At 44.3% G+C, this 14,110-nt stretch overlaps 1 protein-coding gene across 1 annotated transcript in view; it reads right to left on the reverse strand.

Annotated features, from left to right (window-relative positions):
* SLC29A3 (solute carrier family 29 member 3) overlaps positions 1-14,110 on the reverse strand; it is a 242,726-nt gene that overhangs the window by 138,244 nt on the left and 90,372 nt on the right. The window contains exon 3 of the mRNA XM_044055666.1: positions 1,807-2,028. Coding sequence (XP_043911601.1) covers positions 1,807-2,028 — 222 coding nt within the window. The remainder of the gene's footprint in view (positions 1-1,806; positions 2,029-14,110) is intronic.

Below are 14,110 nucleotides of genomic sequence, written 5' to 3' on the forward strand. Positions count from 1 at the left end.
TCCAAGGTAGAGACGACTGCAGTATCCTTAGTCAAAGAAGAGTTTTGTGGCATACCGAACTCTGAAAGGGTCTCTGTAGCGGCCTGCTACTCCACAGAAGCGGGCATCAGGGGCTGCGAAAGCACCTCACTAAGGACCGGAGAACTGTCGACTAGCTTAACGGAAGTGTCGTTGGTAGGTTTGGACCTGTGCGATCTCTGTGTTTATCTTTACGTTTTTTAAAAAGATCTGCTGTCGGATGGCTTACTGAGGCCATATCAGAGTTCGATGACTATAAGCGAAAATATCTAGCTACAATAAGGGCCCGACGATGGATAGTTCTGGTATTGAACAAAGCACAGAAGCAACAGCGGGGGACGTCGTGGTCTGGACCTAAGAAAGTTACGCAATAAGAATGAAAGTCTCGGTGTGGTATTTGCTTTCCACAGGCGAGACAATTGTTAACTTTGTCTGACATCGGTTAGTGCAAGAAAAAAGGATCTCCAACAGGGTACATAGCTTTAGAAGACTTCAGCTTCAAATCGATAGACGAAACTCAGGTAGCAGCATTGCTTGTGCTTCAGGTTCCACGGCAAGAAATACTGATGTAATGGCGTCGGCTGTCTTACTTTATACTACTGACGACCTGACGTTAGGCCTGAAGCGACAGCAACCCATGCAGAAATACTAAGCCTCTGGTATTTGGGCCGGCCGAGGGCTACCCTGGCAGGGACAACCCAAATGTGATGACTACAACAAGTGAAACACGAAGAACATCTGATATGATCACTGCAAGCAGTAAAAAAAAAATAAAAAAATAGAAACTACTCAGATTTCAGATATACAAACATACATACACATGTGACCACCACTGGCTGTTTGTATGGAGACGCAAATGACATATGACAGACTGATGAAAAATATTCCAGGTTACTTCCATTTTTCTGAAGCTATGAAACTGCATCTATTGCATCATTTGAAAGTACTGCATGAAGCATCGCAATTATGTCCCCCCCCCAAATATTAACTTTACTAAGCATTTTCTAATGAAAGAAAGTTGCTTAACATTTTATTAAGCACCTCTCAGCCATGTGAAGTTCTAGTCTCACTCTACACCATAAAGTCTGCCACTGCCAGCCACCACAGAGCAGCAGCAAGAAGCTAAAAAACAGTTTTAATGCTGTTAAACACCTTGCTGTCACACACATACATATGTACATACACGTGTCAAAGGAAAGTATGTAACACCTTTTAAAGTCATTCATCAGAACAAACAGCTTCTTCCTGCTGTCTAACTGGTTGACCTAAATGTTTTATGGCTTTTCAAAGCTGTAAAACATTTCACATTCCTACACTTTTTTCCTGTAGCTGGTAGTACATGACAGTACAAAGAAATATTAAGAGATCTCTCCAGTCTCATGTCAAGATTCATCTCGAGCTTCACTCTGCTCTGCTCTTAAGGCGAATTTCTTGACAGCGCTCTTGAAAATGAAATAAATCTGTAATGAGTGGCCAGTCAGTCATAATCCTTTTTCCCATCTGTGAAACAAGCCCAGACTGGTGCATTAATTCTGTTTTTAAGGAAACATGAAAACATACAGATATATGTGTAGTACCTTCACAGATGGATTATTACCACATGTCTAGAGCTCTGTTTTGGTGACAACACCTCAGAGGTATGTGGTTTGTACAAAATTTAAATACACCGCAATTAACAGAATATTTCACTTTGACTATATAAAATCTTTATGAACCATGCAAAGACAATTTTACTGATAAAGCAAAGCCGGCCATATTAACAGTTAGCAGTATCAAGTCGTGCCTTACCTGGAGTACTCCAACTTGGGAAGAAGTAGGTAGATGATAATGCAGATAACAACAAACAAGTCAGCAGTGAGGAAGTAAATCAGAGCACTTGTTTTGATGTCACTTGCAGCTGCCAGGTCCACCACAGAAGCAATGGCACTCATTGTCCCACCCATTGCCTGACCTGTATAACAAAGAATGACAGTTAATTTGTCTTCTATTATCCAAGAATCAGGATTACATCTGTAAAAAAAATGGTGTGCATGTGGACAATACTAGCTGTACTATGGTGAACCTTCCCCGAGTTAAATATCACCTCCTTCAGTTAGATACACCTCATGATCACCACTGGTGCTGAGTGACCTTCTGTGCTCCACCCTTCTGAACTATTACTCAAATCAGAGTCAGCATTATACAACACAAGGCAGTTACGCGCCAATGGTTATTAAGGGGTGAAATGTTTTTGGATAAGGGTTTTAAGATAGGTGGATTCTTGGAAATGAATGGAAAATTTTACATTAACAAAATGGCCACACATTTTAAATAATAAATGCGGTTAGGCAAGTTAGTCTTGAAAAGATGCAGGGTTACTTAAACAAAAATGTGGATGACATGGTTAGAGAAAAAAAATTGCAGCAGCCTACCCTCTTGTTAGCCCCTAGCTTTTTCGAGGACTTTGTTGGCGGTGAAGTCAGACCTTTTACTTGACACCTATGAGCTTTGTTAAAGGGTCTGGGTACAGCAGAGAAAATCACATCTCACTCTTACTTCAGAGTTTCTGGTGGTGTAAGAGACTACCTTCTCTGTATGCACAAATTGTTTCAAAGACTTAGGTGCATCAAGGTTACAGTTTCCTTTTACCCGGTAACTATATCATTATCCACTAGCTAATCCACAGACTTTGCTGGAAACACTTTTTCCCTCCTTTAAACAACTTAATTACTGCTTCAGATATGTCTACTTTTCTTTCTTCTGCTGGAACTGCTATCCAATTTGTGTTGACAGATAAAGTCAAAATGACAAGAAAAAAAGAAGTTATGTACTCACCAGAACATTCCATGTTTGTTGTCCATCTCGCCATTCATTTCTTACCCGGATGGGTTCAGAGCCAATCTTTGGCTCCGACTCGGCCGAATACACCCACTGGAAGTCTCAAACTTGGTTTGTGGCAAGGTAGGCATCCCATGATGCAGTGGTGCAATTCCCCAGATCTTGTTTGCTGCTAACAGTAATAAAGGACTAATATAATGGTATGACACCAGGTCAAGGAAGTCAAAGGAAGTCAAAGGAGGTCATGTACAAGAGGAAAAGTCTCCACCAGGTCCTCTAGGAATCCTTGAATGGGGGAAGGTGGGGGAGGGTCGTAAGAATGAATGGTGAGATGGACAACAAACATGGAACATTATGGGGAGTACATAACTTCTTTATGTTATGTTGTCCTATCTCGCCTTCCTTCTTACTTGGATGAGACTGCGTCCCTAGCCTCTTTTTCCTGGGTGGCTCACAGGAGTACACCTTTGAGCACAGTAAAACCAAAGGAGGCCCTGTCCCTGGAGGCCAAATCAACTTTGTAAGGAGTGATTAATGTGTGAGGATTAGCCCACGTACCAGCACAAATACTGTCTATAGACATTCTGGCTTGGAAAGCAGAGGATGTTGCTAATGCTCTGGTTGAGTGACCTCCAATTCTGAATGGTAAATTTCTATTATTGGAGGTGTATATAAAGGTGATGCAACTTTAAAGCCAATTTGAAAGGGTGACTTTAGGCACTGGCATACCCTTTTTTGCCTCAGAGAAAGAGATGAATAATTTGTCAGAGTTCCTGAAATCTTTAGTTCTATGCAAATAGAATCGGAGATGTCTATGCACATCCAATTGGTGGAGTTTATACTCTGTTGCTATGATTGTTGTTGCTATTATTGTTGCTATGATTGGGAAAAAACACCAGAAGCTCAACAAATTGATTTATATTAGATTGAGAGCAAACCTTAGGTATAAAGGACGAGTTAGTTCGTAGCGATACCCTATCTTTATGGAAAATCAGATATGGTGGTCTGATTGACAGTACTTGTAACTCTGACTCTTCTAGCAGATGTTACAGCTACTAGAAGGATGGTCTTTCCAGGAAAGAAATTTGAGGTCACAAGATGAAGAGGGCTAGAATGGTGGCAATGTTAGTTAGACAGGACAAAATTTAAATCCCAAGGAGAGAGTGGTTATTTAAAAGGAGGTCTCAATAAGGAAGTGCCTTTTAAAAATGCTTTACACAACCTCTGTGACATTAGGTTAGGAAGGAGTATACTCACCAATGTGGAAATTCGAGATTGCAGCCAGCTGAACAGTCACTGCAGCAGAGCCTTGCTGGAAGAGCTCTGCAAGAAATTCTAAAATCGATTGAATTGGAGCAGAAAATGGGTCAACGTTTCTAGTTTGTGCCCAGTGGGAGAACCTCTTCCATTTGCTAGTATATAGTTTTCTAGTAGAATCTTTATGAGAGGATATCAATATGTGTTTGACTGCTGGAGTGAAGTTTTGAAGCCTGACTAAGCTGGGAAGTGGGGCAGCCATGTTGTCAAGTTGAGGGTGTGGAAAGAAGGATGAAGTGTTCCTGACATATATGTGTTAGAAGGTCTGGAATTGGGTCCAGAACCCACAGCTTCTCCTGCAGATGAGGCCAGAAGGGGAACCATATCTGATGACGCCAATATGGAGCTATTAGAATTAGCCTGCTTCCCAACGATTTTGCTTTCTGAATGACTTTGGGTAGGAGGGGAAAAGTACAGTTGTGTACACTTATCATAAATATAGATGTTCGAGTGTATTCACTGTTGCAGTCATTACATTTGGGTAATCCTGCTGGCAGGTTGCCCTCAGTCGGCCTGAATTCCAAAGTCGTGGGTCCTGCATCGGCTGCTGTCGCCCCTTCCTTGACACCAGGTCGTCAGGAGTATAAAAGCAGCAGCCGACGCCATTTTCTTCAGTTTTTCTTGCCCCAGATGTCAGGTGCCCCCTAAAAGGGTAGCCAATATATATATGAATACATACACCAATATAAACGTAACCTTCATCTACAAGCAAATACACCACATAGGTTGCATAAATCAGAGAAGGAAAGAAAAGTTCCAGCAGAAAAAAGGGGGATGGAGGGTGGGTAACCTGGACTGCAACAGTGAATACACTCTAACATCTACATTTATGGTAAGTGTACACAACTGTACTATGTTCTTCGTGTTTCACTGTTGCAGTCATTACATTTGGGTAGAGTCCCCAAAGCTAAGGTTGGGAGGCTGGAGCTAAACAGCATTAGGAGTGGCTATGAGGCCCTGCAGAACTGCAGTGGCAAAGCCTGCCCTGGATTTAGAGTAGAGTGGTAAGTGATGGTGCTTTGTGAAGGTGTGCACTGAACTCCAGGTAGCAGCCTCTAAAATGTCCTTGGTAGGTATTCCCCTGAGAAAGGCTGCTGAAGTGGCTGCGGTTTTGGCTGAATGTGGCCTAATGCCCTTAGGCACTGGCTTGCCATGGTGTAAATAGCAGAAACGAATGCAGTGGCCTATCCACTTTGAAATCGTATGCTTTGAGACAGCCTTTCCTTGTTATCCTGCAGTATATGCCACTAGTAACTGCTCTGGTCTTCCTGAAAAAGTACAGTTGTGTACACTTACCATAAATGTAGATGTTCGAGTGTATTCACTGTTGCAGTCATTACAATTGGGTTATCCTGCTGGCAGGCTACCCTCAGTCGGCCTGAATTCCAAAGTCTAGGTCCGGCGTCGGTTGCTGTCGCCTCTTCCCTGATGTCAGTGCACCAGGGGTATAAAAGATGCAGCAGACGCCATTTTCTTCAGTTATTCTTGCCCCAGATGTCAGGTGCCCCAAAAGGGTAGGCTAAAAATACGTCAATAAAACATGCACGCACCAAAGTATATATTTTGCCTTCATCTACAAGCAAATACACCACATAGGATGTATAGAATAGAGAAGTACAGATACGTTCCAGCAAAGAAATGGGGGATGGCAGGTGGATAACCTGGACTGCAACAGTGAATTCACTCTAATATCTACATTTATGGTAAGTTTACACAACTGTACTATGTTCTTCGTGTTTCACTGTTGCAGTCATTACAATTGGGTTGAATCCCAAAGCTAAGGTTGGGAGGCTGGAGCTAAATAGCATTAGGGGCGGCTATTAGGCCCTGCAGAACTGCAGTGGCAAAGGCTGCCCTGGATTTAGAGTAGAGTGGTAAGTGATGGTGCTTTGTGAAAGTGTGCACTGAACTCCAAGTAGCAGCCTCTAAAATGTCTTTGGTTGGTACTCCCCTGAGAAAGGCTGCTGCTCTGGTTGAATGTGGCCTAATGCCCTTAGGTACTGGCTTGCCATGTTGATAATAGCAGAAACGAATGCAGTGGCCTATCCACTTTGAGATAGCCTTCCCTTGTGATCCTGCAACATATGCCACTAGTAGTTGCTCTGTCTTTCTGAAGGCTTTGGTTCTGCTCAAGTAGAAGTGTAGCTGTCTGTGTATGTCCAAAGAATGCAGAATTCTCTCCCCCTTATTCTGTGGGTTTAGATAAAAGGTAGGCAGATGAATAGTTTGGTAAAGGGACACACTGGACACTACCTTAGGCATAAATGTTGGGTTTGTCCTCGGAGAAACCCTGTCTGAGTGCCTGTAGCTCTGAGACTCGTCTGCCAGAAGTTATTGCTAGGAGCAGAGCTGTTTTCCAAGATAAAAACTTTATATCAGCTGCAGCAGCTGGCTCGAAAGGAGGCAGAGTGAGTTTTTCCAAAACATAATTGAGGTCCCATGCAGGTATTGGTGATCTCCTTGGAGGCCTTAGATTTTTGGCCCCTCTGAGGTACTGCCTTAACAAAGGATGAGAAAAGATTGGTGGCTCTGTATTGTAATGAGCCGAAATGGCAGAGGCATGAATTTTTATAGATGAAAAAGATAGGCCTTTGTCCAGCTTCTCAGTCAAGTATTGCAAAATCTGAGGAATGTTTGGTACAGCTGTGTCAATTCCTTGTGCCGGGTTCCAAGCACAGAATCTCTTCCATTTTCCAGCATAGGATTTTCTAGTACTAGGCCTCCTGGCCTCCAAAATGACATCCATCATCGCTTTAGTGAGAGGTGTGTTTTGTATGACTACATTATCCGCCATGCTGCCAGGTTTAAGGTCTTGAGTTGGCTGTGCAGGATCGGATTGTTCTGCTGGGACAGTAGATGAGGTACTTGAGGTAAGGTCCAGGCTGGGCATCGAGAAAAGTTCCTTAAGATTGGATACCAGTACTGGCATGGCCAGTCTGGGGCCATCAGTATCATTTTTGGCTTCTCCTGTCTGACCTTTAGGAGTACCTTGGGGAGGAGAGGCAGAGGAGGAAAGGCATATACGGTTAAGTTTTTCCAGCTGAAAGACAGGGCATCCACTTTCCATGCTTGTCTGTGATAAGTCCTTGTGCAGAATCTCTTTAGGTGGCAGTTGTGAGGGGAGGCAAATAGATCTATGTCCGGGCATCCCCATTTCCTTGTTATCATGCTGAAGACTTGTGGATCCAATTTCCACTCGTGGGGATCCATGAGGTTTCTGCTTAGTTCGTCTGCCAGAGTATTTATCTTTCCTGGCAGGAACTGTGCCTGCAGATGTACTTGTTAATTCAATGCTGTGTCCCACAAAGTCATGGTTAGTCTGCAAAGGGGGTAAGAATGTGTGCCCTCCTGCTTGTTTATATACCACATGACCGTAGTGTTGTCTGTCTTTATCAGTAGTTGTCCCGGATGAAGTAGTTCCTTGAAGGCTGTCAGGCCATTTTGAACAGCTAGCATCTCCTTTTGATTGATATGTAGATGCATTTGGTTCGAGGACCATGTGCCCTGAATGCATCTCCCTGCCATGTGGGCCCCCCAGGCATAATCTTAAGCATCCAATATTAGTGTCTGCCTGGCTGGGGGTAATGTGAGTGGCTGTCCCTTGTTCTGGTGACAAGCCTTTGCCCACCATCGAAACTCCTGTTGCAGGCAGGGAATGAGAGTAATCATTGTTTCCAGGCTGTGGCAATGTTGAGTCCAAACACTTTTTAGGTATCATTGAAGTTTCCTCATATGCAGTCTTGCATATGAAATTAGTTGGATGCAGGATGCCATGAAGCCCAAAGCCTGCAGAATTTTACTTGCAGATAACTGGGCCTTTGTTGCCAACATTTTGAAATAGGTAGTCAGTTGCCTTTGTTTGTCTGGCGTGAGATAAGCCATCTGGGCAGTTGTATTTAAGCTTGCACCCAGGAATATTATCTCTTGAGAGGGTACTAGTTTTGATTTATTTTCGTTGACTGTGTACCCTAGGCAAATTAGTAACCTTTTTACAAACGCCAGGTGCTTTAGAAGAATGTCCTTGCTCTCTGTTAGAAGTCTTTTCACAAACGCCAGACGATGTAGAAGAATGTCCCTGTTCTCTGCTTGAATTAGACAGTCGTCCAAGTAAGGATATATTTTTATTCCTCTGTCTACAGAATGCAATTACTGGTGCCAGGCACTTTGTAAAGACCCTGGGCACAGTAGATAAGCCAAAGGGCAGTGCAGAGAATTGATAATGCATTGAACCTGTAATGAAGCGGAGGCATCTTCTGCAATTTTGTCTGATAGGGACATGCAGGTATGCCTCCTTGAGGTCCAAAGTGACTAGCCAAGCATTCTTGCCCAGCATGGGAAGAAGCTGCTGTAGTGTTAGCATCTTGAATTTTGGTACTTGCAGATAGATGTTCAGAAATGAAAGATCCAGAATGGGTCTCCATGCTTTGTCCTTTCTTGGAACTAGGAAGAGTCTTGAGTAAAATCCTTGTCCCTGTTGCCAGGAGAGATTTGCTTGGTAGTTTGAGGATAGAGTCATTGTGTCTGCCTTCTTCTAGCTTGGGGCCTGTCTTCTCCTCCTTTCTAGGTAGTAGATTACCATTGGCGAGGTTTGTAAGGGCCCTGTGACTGACCTCTGCCCCTTGGGTATCTGTATTTGCCCCTCTGTGATCTGTCTGAAGCTGGAAAGGACCAATTTTTTGTTGGCCAATTTCTGCTGAAGCGAGGGGGTTGTACCTGCAAGACATCCTTGACCGTTTGCATAGATTTAGCCTTATCCTCCATTTTCTTTAAAACCACTTCTGCTTTGACACCAAATACATCCTGTTGTAAAGGTGCATCTAATAATTTTGCTTTAACGTGGTCAGGGAGGGTTTGCTCTTTTAACAAAGCATGTCTACGAATGACTGAGCCAGTAACAGCTGCTCTACAGGAAGCTTCCAGTGAATCAAATCCGCATTGTAAAGTATGCTTGCCCACCTGTTCAGTTGCATGCAACAGATCCTACATTTCCTTGAATTCAGGCTGTTCTGAGTGTGTGCTCATTTTTTGTTTTAACTGAGACATCAGGAATTGTTGATATTTCAACATGTGAAACTGGCAATTTAATGCTCTCATAGCCAGAGTTGCAGAGGTGTACATTTTCTTTCCCCATCTATCTAGGGCTCTGGAATCTCTTTCAGAGGGCACAGGATTTTTAGCCATAGAAGCCTTTGCTCCCTTAGGACCCTGGGATATGGTTTCTGGGTCAGCTATAGGGCTCTTATAGAGGAATTTGTGTGAGTCAGGTACAATGTAGTATCTGTCTGGTTTGGCTGGAGCAGGAGGTAGAGAGTCTGGATTTAAACTAGACTCCAAGAAAACATGATCCACAATATCTAAAACAGGAGGGACAGCAAGAGGTCTGTGTTGGGGTAATAAAGGGAACTCTCGGAGTTTTCTTAGAATCTGAGTAATCCTGGCCTTCCCAGTGGAAATGTTCCCTCATGGTATGTAATGTTTCCCCAAAGGAGTAGTCTTCAGGGGGAGATGCTGAGGGAATAGTGTCTTCAGCATCAGAATCCTCATAAGGTGGAAAAGTGTAATCCTGTTCCTCAGAAGAATCTGAGGAGAGAGAAACCTGGTCAGAGGATGCATAATCCTCCTCTTGTTGGTCTTTTATCAGGAGGGGGATGGGAACCCCCTGATAAGGGAAATTAAATCTTCAGCCATCTTAAGCATCTGTTTCTTAGGCATGGGGCCTTGACCTGTAGACTGATGAACAGTTTTCTTGGGTTTTAAAGGAGTTTTAAGCTTAGCATAAGATGCAATGGTGAGTGTAGTCTGTCTGAAGACACCTTCTGCAACCGAAGGTGTTTCCTCGGCGCCGGTGTCTAAATCTGATCCGGTGTCGGTAGATGGCTGCGTCGGTCTAATAGACTCCGCTTGGGAGTTGGCAGCTGTCTGGGGTTCCAGCTCTGCGGTCGTCAGGGGCTGCGTAAGCGCCTCACTGAAAACCGGAGAACCAGCGACAGGCCCAGTTGAGGCCTCGGGGTCTGGCTTATTCCTAGGCTGCCTGTCCTTATCCTTGCGTTTTTTATGAGTTGCGGTCGTCGGCTGCTCCAACGGCATGATATAATTGAATTTCCTACCAAAGTAATGCCGTGCGAAGTCAAAACGGCATTTGATAGTGCGTTTATTAAACCTAGCGAAAACCGACAACCTGTGACGTCGTGGTCTGGGCCTAGGCAAGGAATACAATAGGAATGGAAGTCCTTATGAGGTATTTGCTTCCCACAAGAAATGCAATTGTTAACTTTTTCTGACATCGGACTGAGGCAAGAAAATGTTCCCCAACGGGGTACTTAGCTTTATTGAAGACTTCGGACTGAAATTGAAATCGAAAATCTCAGGTGTCGGCCGACCGGCACTTGCGAACTGCTTCTGCTTCGGGCACCGTGCGGCAAGAAAGACTGAAGAAAATGGCGTTGGATGCCTCTTATCTACCCCTGGCGCACCGACTTCAGGGAAGAAGCGACAGCAACCGACGCCGGACCAAGACTTTGGAATTCGGGCCAACTGCGGGACCGCCTGACGGCAGGATAACCCAAGTGTGATGACTGCAGCAGGGTAACACTATGAACATCTTCTAATTACAGAACCCGTAACTGCGGCCCTGCAGGAGGCCTCCAAAGAATCAAAACCACATTGCAAAGTATGCTTTCCAACTTGTTCAGCTGCATGCAATAAATCCTGCATTTCCTTGTTTTCTACACATTCAGAGTTTAACAACATTTTCTGTTTAAGCAATGCCATGACATGTTGCTGATATTTGAGCATATGAAACTGACAGTTTAAGGCCCTTATAGCCAAGGTAGCAGATGTGTAAACCTTTTTGCCCCATCTATCCAGTGCCCTAGAATTCCTGTCAGAGGGGGTAGGGTTTTTTGCAGTGGAAGCCTTAACGCCTTTGGGACCCTGTGAAATAGTTTCTAGGTCTGCAGCAGGGTTTTTAAAAAGGAATTTATGAGAGTCAGGAACCCTGTAATGTCTGTCAGGCTTAACAGGAGCTGGAGGTAAGGAGTCAGGGGTCAGACTAGACTCCGAAAACACATCATCTACAATATCTAATAGGTAGAATGGCTAGAGGCATGTGTTGAGGTAGTAAAAAGAAATCCCTGAGCCTCTTTTTAGATTCTGAAAAATCTTGGCTCTCCCAGTGGAAATGCTCCCTCATGGTATGCAAGGTTTCCCCAAAAGAACAGTCCTCTGGAGGAGAAGCTGAAGGTATAGATTCTTCAGCATCAGAATCCTCATAGGGGGGAAGAGAATATTCCTGATCAGAAGAGGAATCAGAAGAAATAGAAACCTGATCTGAAGATTGATAGTCAGTCTCTTGCCTAGGCCTCTTATCAGGAGGGGGATGGGAACCCCTGATCAAGGTAATCAAGTCTTCCGCCATTTTGAGCATCTGTTTTTTGGGCATAGAGGCCTGTCCACGTGGCTCTTGAGTTTGTTTCTTTGCTTTAGAAGGTGCTTTAGTCTTTGCCTTTGAAGATGAAGTGGGTTTAATGTAAAGATGCTTAGGTCCGAATACACCCTCATAAGCCGGTGTCTGCTCAGCAGCTACGGACCCACATGAGGGAATAGGGTCCGAGGCTCCAATACCTTGAGTTTCCAGCGGCATAGCTGACTCCACGTGGGAGTCAGTAGTGGCCTGCGACTCTAAAGTAGCGGGCGTCAGGGGCTGCGAAAGCGCCTCACTGAGAACTGGCGACTGGTTTAAGAGTAGCTTCATCGTCGGTTTTGGACCTCGGTTGTTTATCTCTCTCCTTCTCTTTGCATTTTTTGTGAACTCCGGTAGTCGGATGGCTATCCAACGACATTTCTGGATAATTAAACCGGCGTCCAAAATAGTTTAAAGCAAAATAATACTGACTCTAATATGTTGTGATCAGGGCCTAGGCAAGGAATACAGTAAGAATGAAAGTCCTTATGAGGTATTCGCTTTCCACAAGAAATACAATTGTTAACTTTTTCTGACATTGGTCTGGAGCAAGAAAAAAATTTTCCCAATGGGGTACTTAGCTTTATTGAAGATTTCGGGTCTGAAACCCGAACACGAAAATCTCAGGAGTCGGCCGACCAGCACTTGCGAACTGCTTCTGCTTCGGGCACCGCGCGGCAAGAAAGACTGAAGAAAATGGCGTCGGCTGCTTCTTTTATACCCCTGACGTCAGGGAAGGGGCGACAGCACCCAACACAGGACCCAAGATTTTGGAATTCAGGCCAACTGAGGGCAACCTGCCAGCAGGATTACCCAAATGTAATGACTGCAACAGTGAAACACGAAGAACATCAGGGGGAAAGGCATAAAGAAGTCCCGTGGGCCAACAGTGAACAAGTGTGTCTCTCGGCGTCTCCCCCGGGGGGGGGGGGTTAGGGCAAAGTAGTTGCTGCATTTGGTATTTATGGGAGTGGCAGAGAGGCTGCAGCAAGTCTGGCTCCATTTCCAGAAAATATGTTCCACTATGCTCTGGTTTAGAGAGCACTCGTGAGGCATCAATATTGCCCTGCTTAGCTTATCTGTTATCACGTTGAATTTCCCAGGATGTGCATTGATACTAGAAAGCGCTGGGAAGAGATTACCCATTGCCAAACTCTCAGAGCCTCGCAACAAAGTGGATATGACCTGGTTCCACCTTGTTTGTTTATGTACCATACCACAGACATATTGTCTGATTGTATTGCAATTGTCCCTAATGGAAGAAAGTCTTGAGTGCCTGCAACACTAGAAGCACTGCTCTCATTGCTAGAACACTGATATGCAAATGGGACTCATGTTCCTGCCATGTGCTTGGACTGTCCTTCCCAGATAATGCCCTCCCACCCTATCTGGGATGCGTCCGTGGTTACTGTAGCAACAGGGAGCTGTGGTATAAAGGGTCTGCCGATAGTCATGTGATTGGATTGAATCCACCAATTTAAGTCTCTCTCGCATGATTCTGTTATTCTGATAAGATGGGCCATGGTAAGTTCTTGTAGTGACCACTGAGAAAACAGGAGCCACTGAAGGATTCTCATATGCATCCTGGCCAGATGAACTAGAGTTATGGTTGAAGCCATGGTTCCTAGAAGTTTTAGAACTAACTTTGCCTTGACTTTGTCCTTGGGAAGAAGGTGGAGTATTTGCTGTCTGAGGGCAGAAATTCTGTCGGGCGGAAGATGTGCCACCACTGAAACTATGTCTAGGTTTGCGCCTTTGAAAGTAATATGTTGACAAGGCAACAAGGCAGATTTTTGCAAACTGACTGTTATGCCTAACTGAGCACATGTTTCCAGTGTGCCATCCCTGGCTTCTTGCAGTAGATGCTTGGTGGTGGCAGTTAGGAGCCAATCATCCAGATATGGAAACACTTGGAATCCCAGACGTCTCAAGTGAGCCATTACTACTGCCATGCATTTGGTGAACACTATGGGGGCTGTAGTGAGACCAAAGGGTAGAGCTTGGAACTGATAATGACTGGCTCCCAGCCAGAAGAATAAATGACTCCTTGATGCTCTGTCCATTTTTATGTGGTAGTTTGCATCTTGCAGGTCTATTGAGCACATCCAATTGTCTCTCCCTAAAAAGGCAAGTATTGACTGCAGTGTCACCATTCTGAACTTGGACTTTTTGATAGATTTGTTTATCTTGCTGAGATCCAATATAGGTCTCCAGTCCCCTGTTCTTTTTGGCACTAAAAAGAATCTTGACTAAGTTCCGAATCCTATTTGGTCTGAGGGGACTTCTTGGATGACTCCTGTCTAGCAACTTTTGTATTTCTATAGTTGCTTGCTCCCTTAGACTGGGTGGAACATCTGGGATTGTTCTGAAATGTGGAAGAGGATGAGCAAAGGGAATGGAATAGCCTCTGGATATTATGCTTTGTACCCATTTGTCTTATATGATACTTTGCCAGGCTTCTGGTTACAAAGATAAACGTCCCCCAACTGCCTCCAG

This window comes from Protopterus annectens, chromosome 14.part0, assembly GCF_019279795.1.
Source record: "Protopterus annectens isolate FY-2018-M chromosome 14.part0, PAN1.0, whole genome shotgun sequence".
Lineage (NCBI taxonomy): Eukaryota > Metazoa > Chordata > Ceratodontiformes > Protopteridae > Protopterus > Protopterus annectens.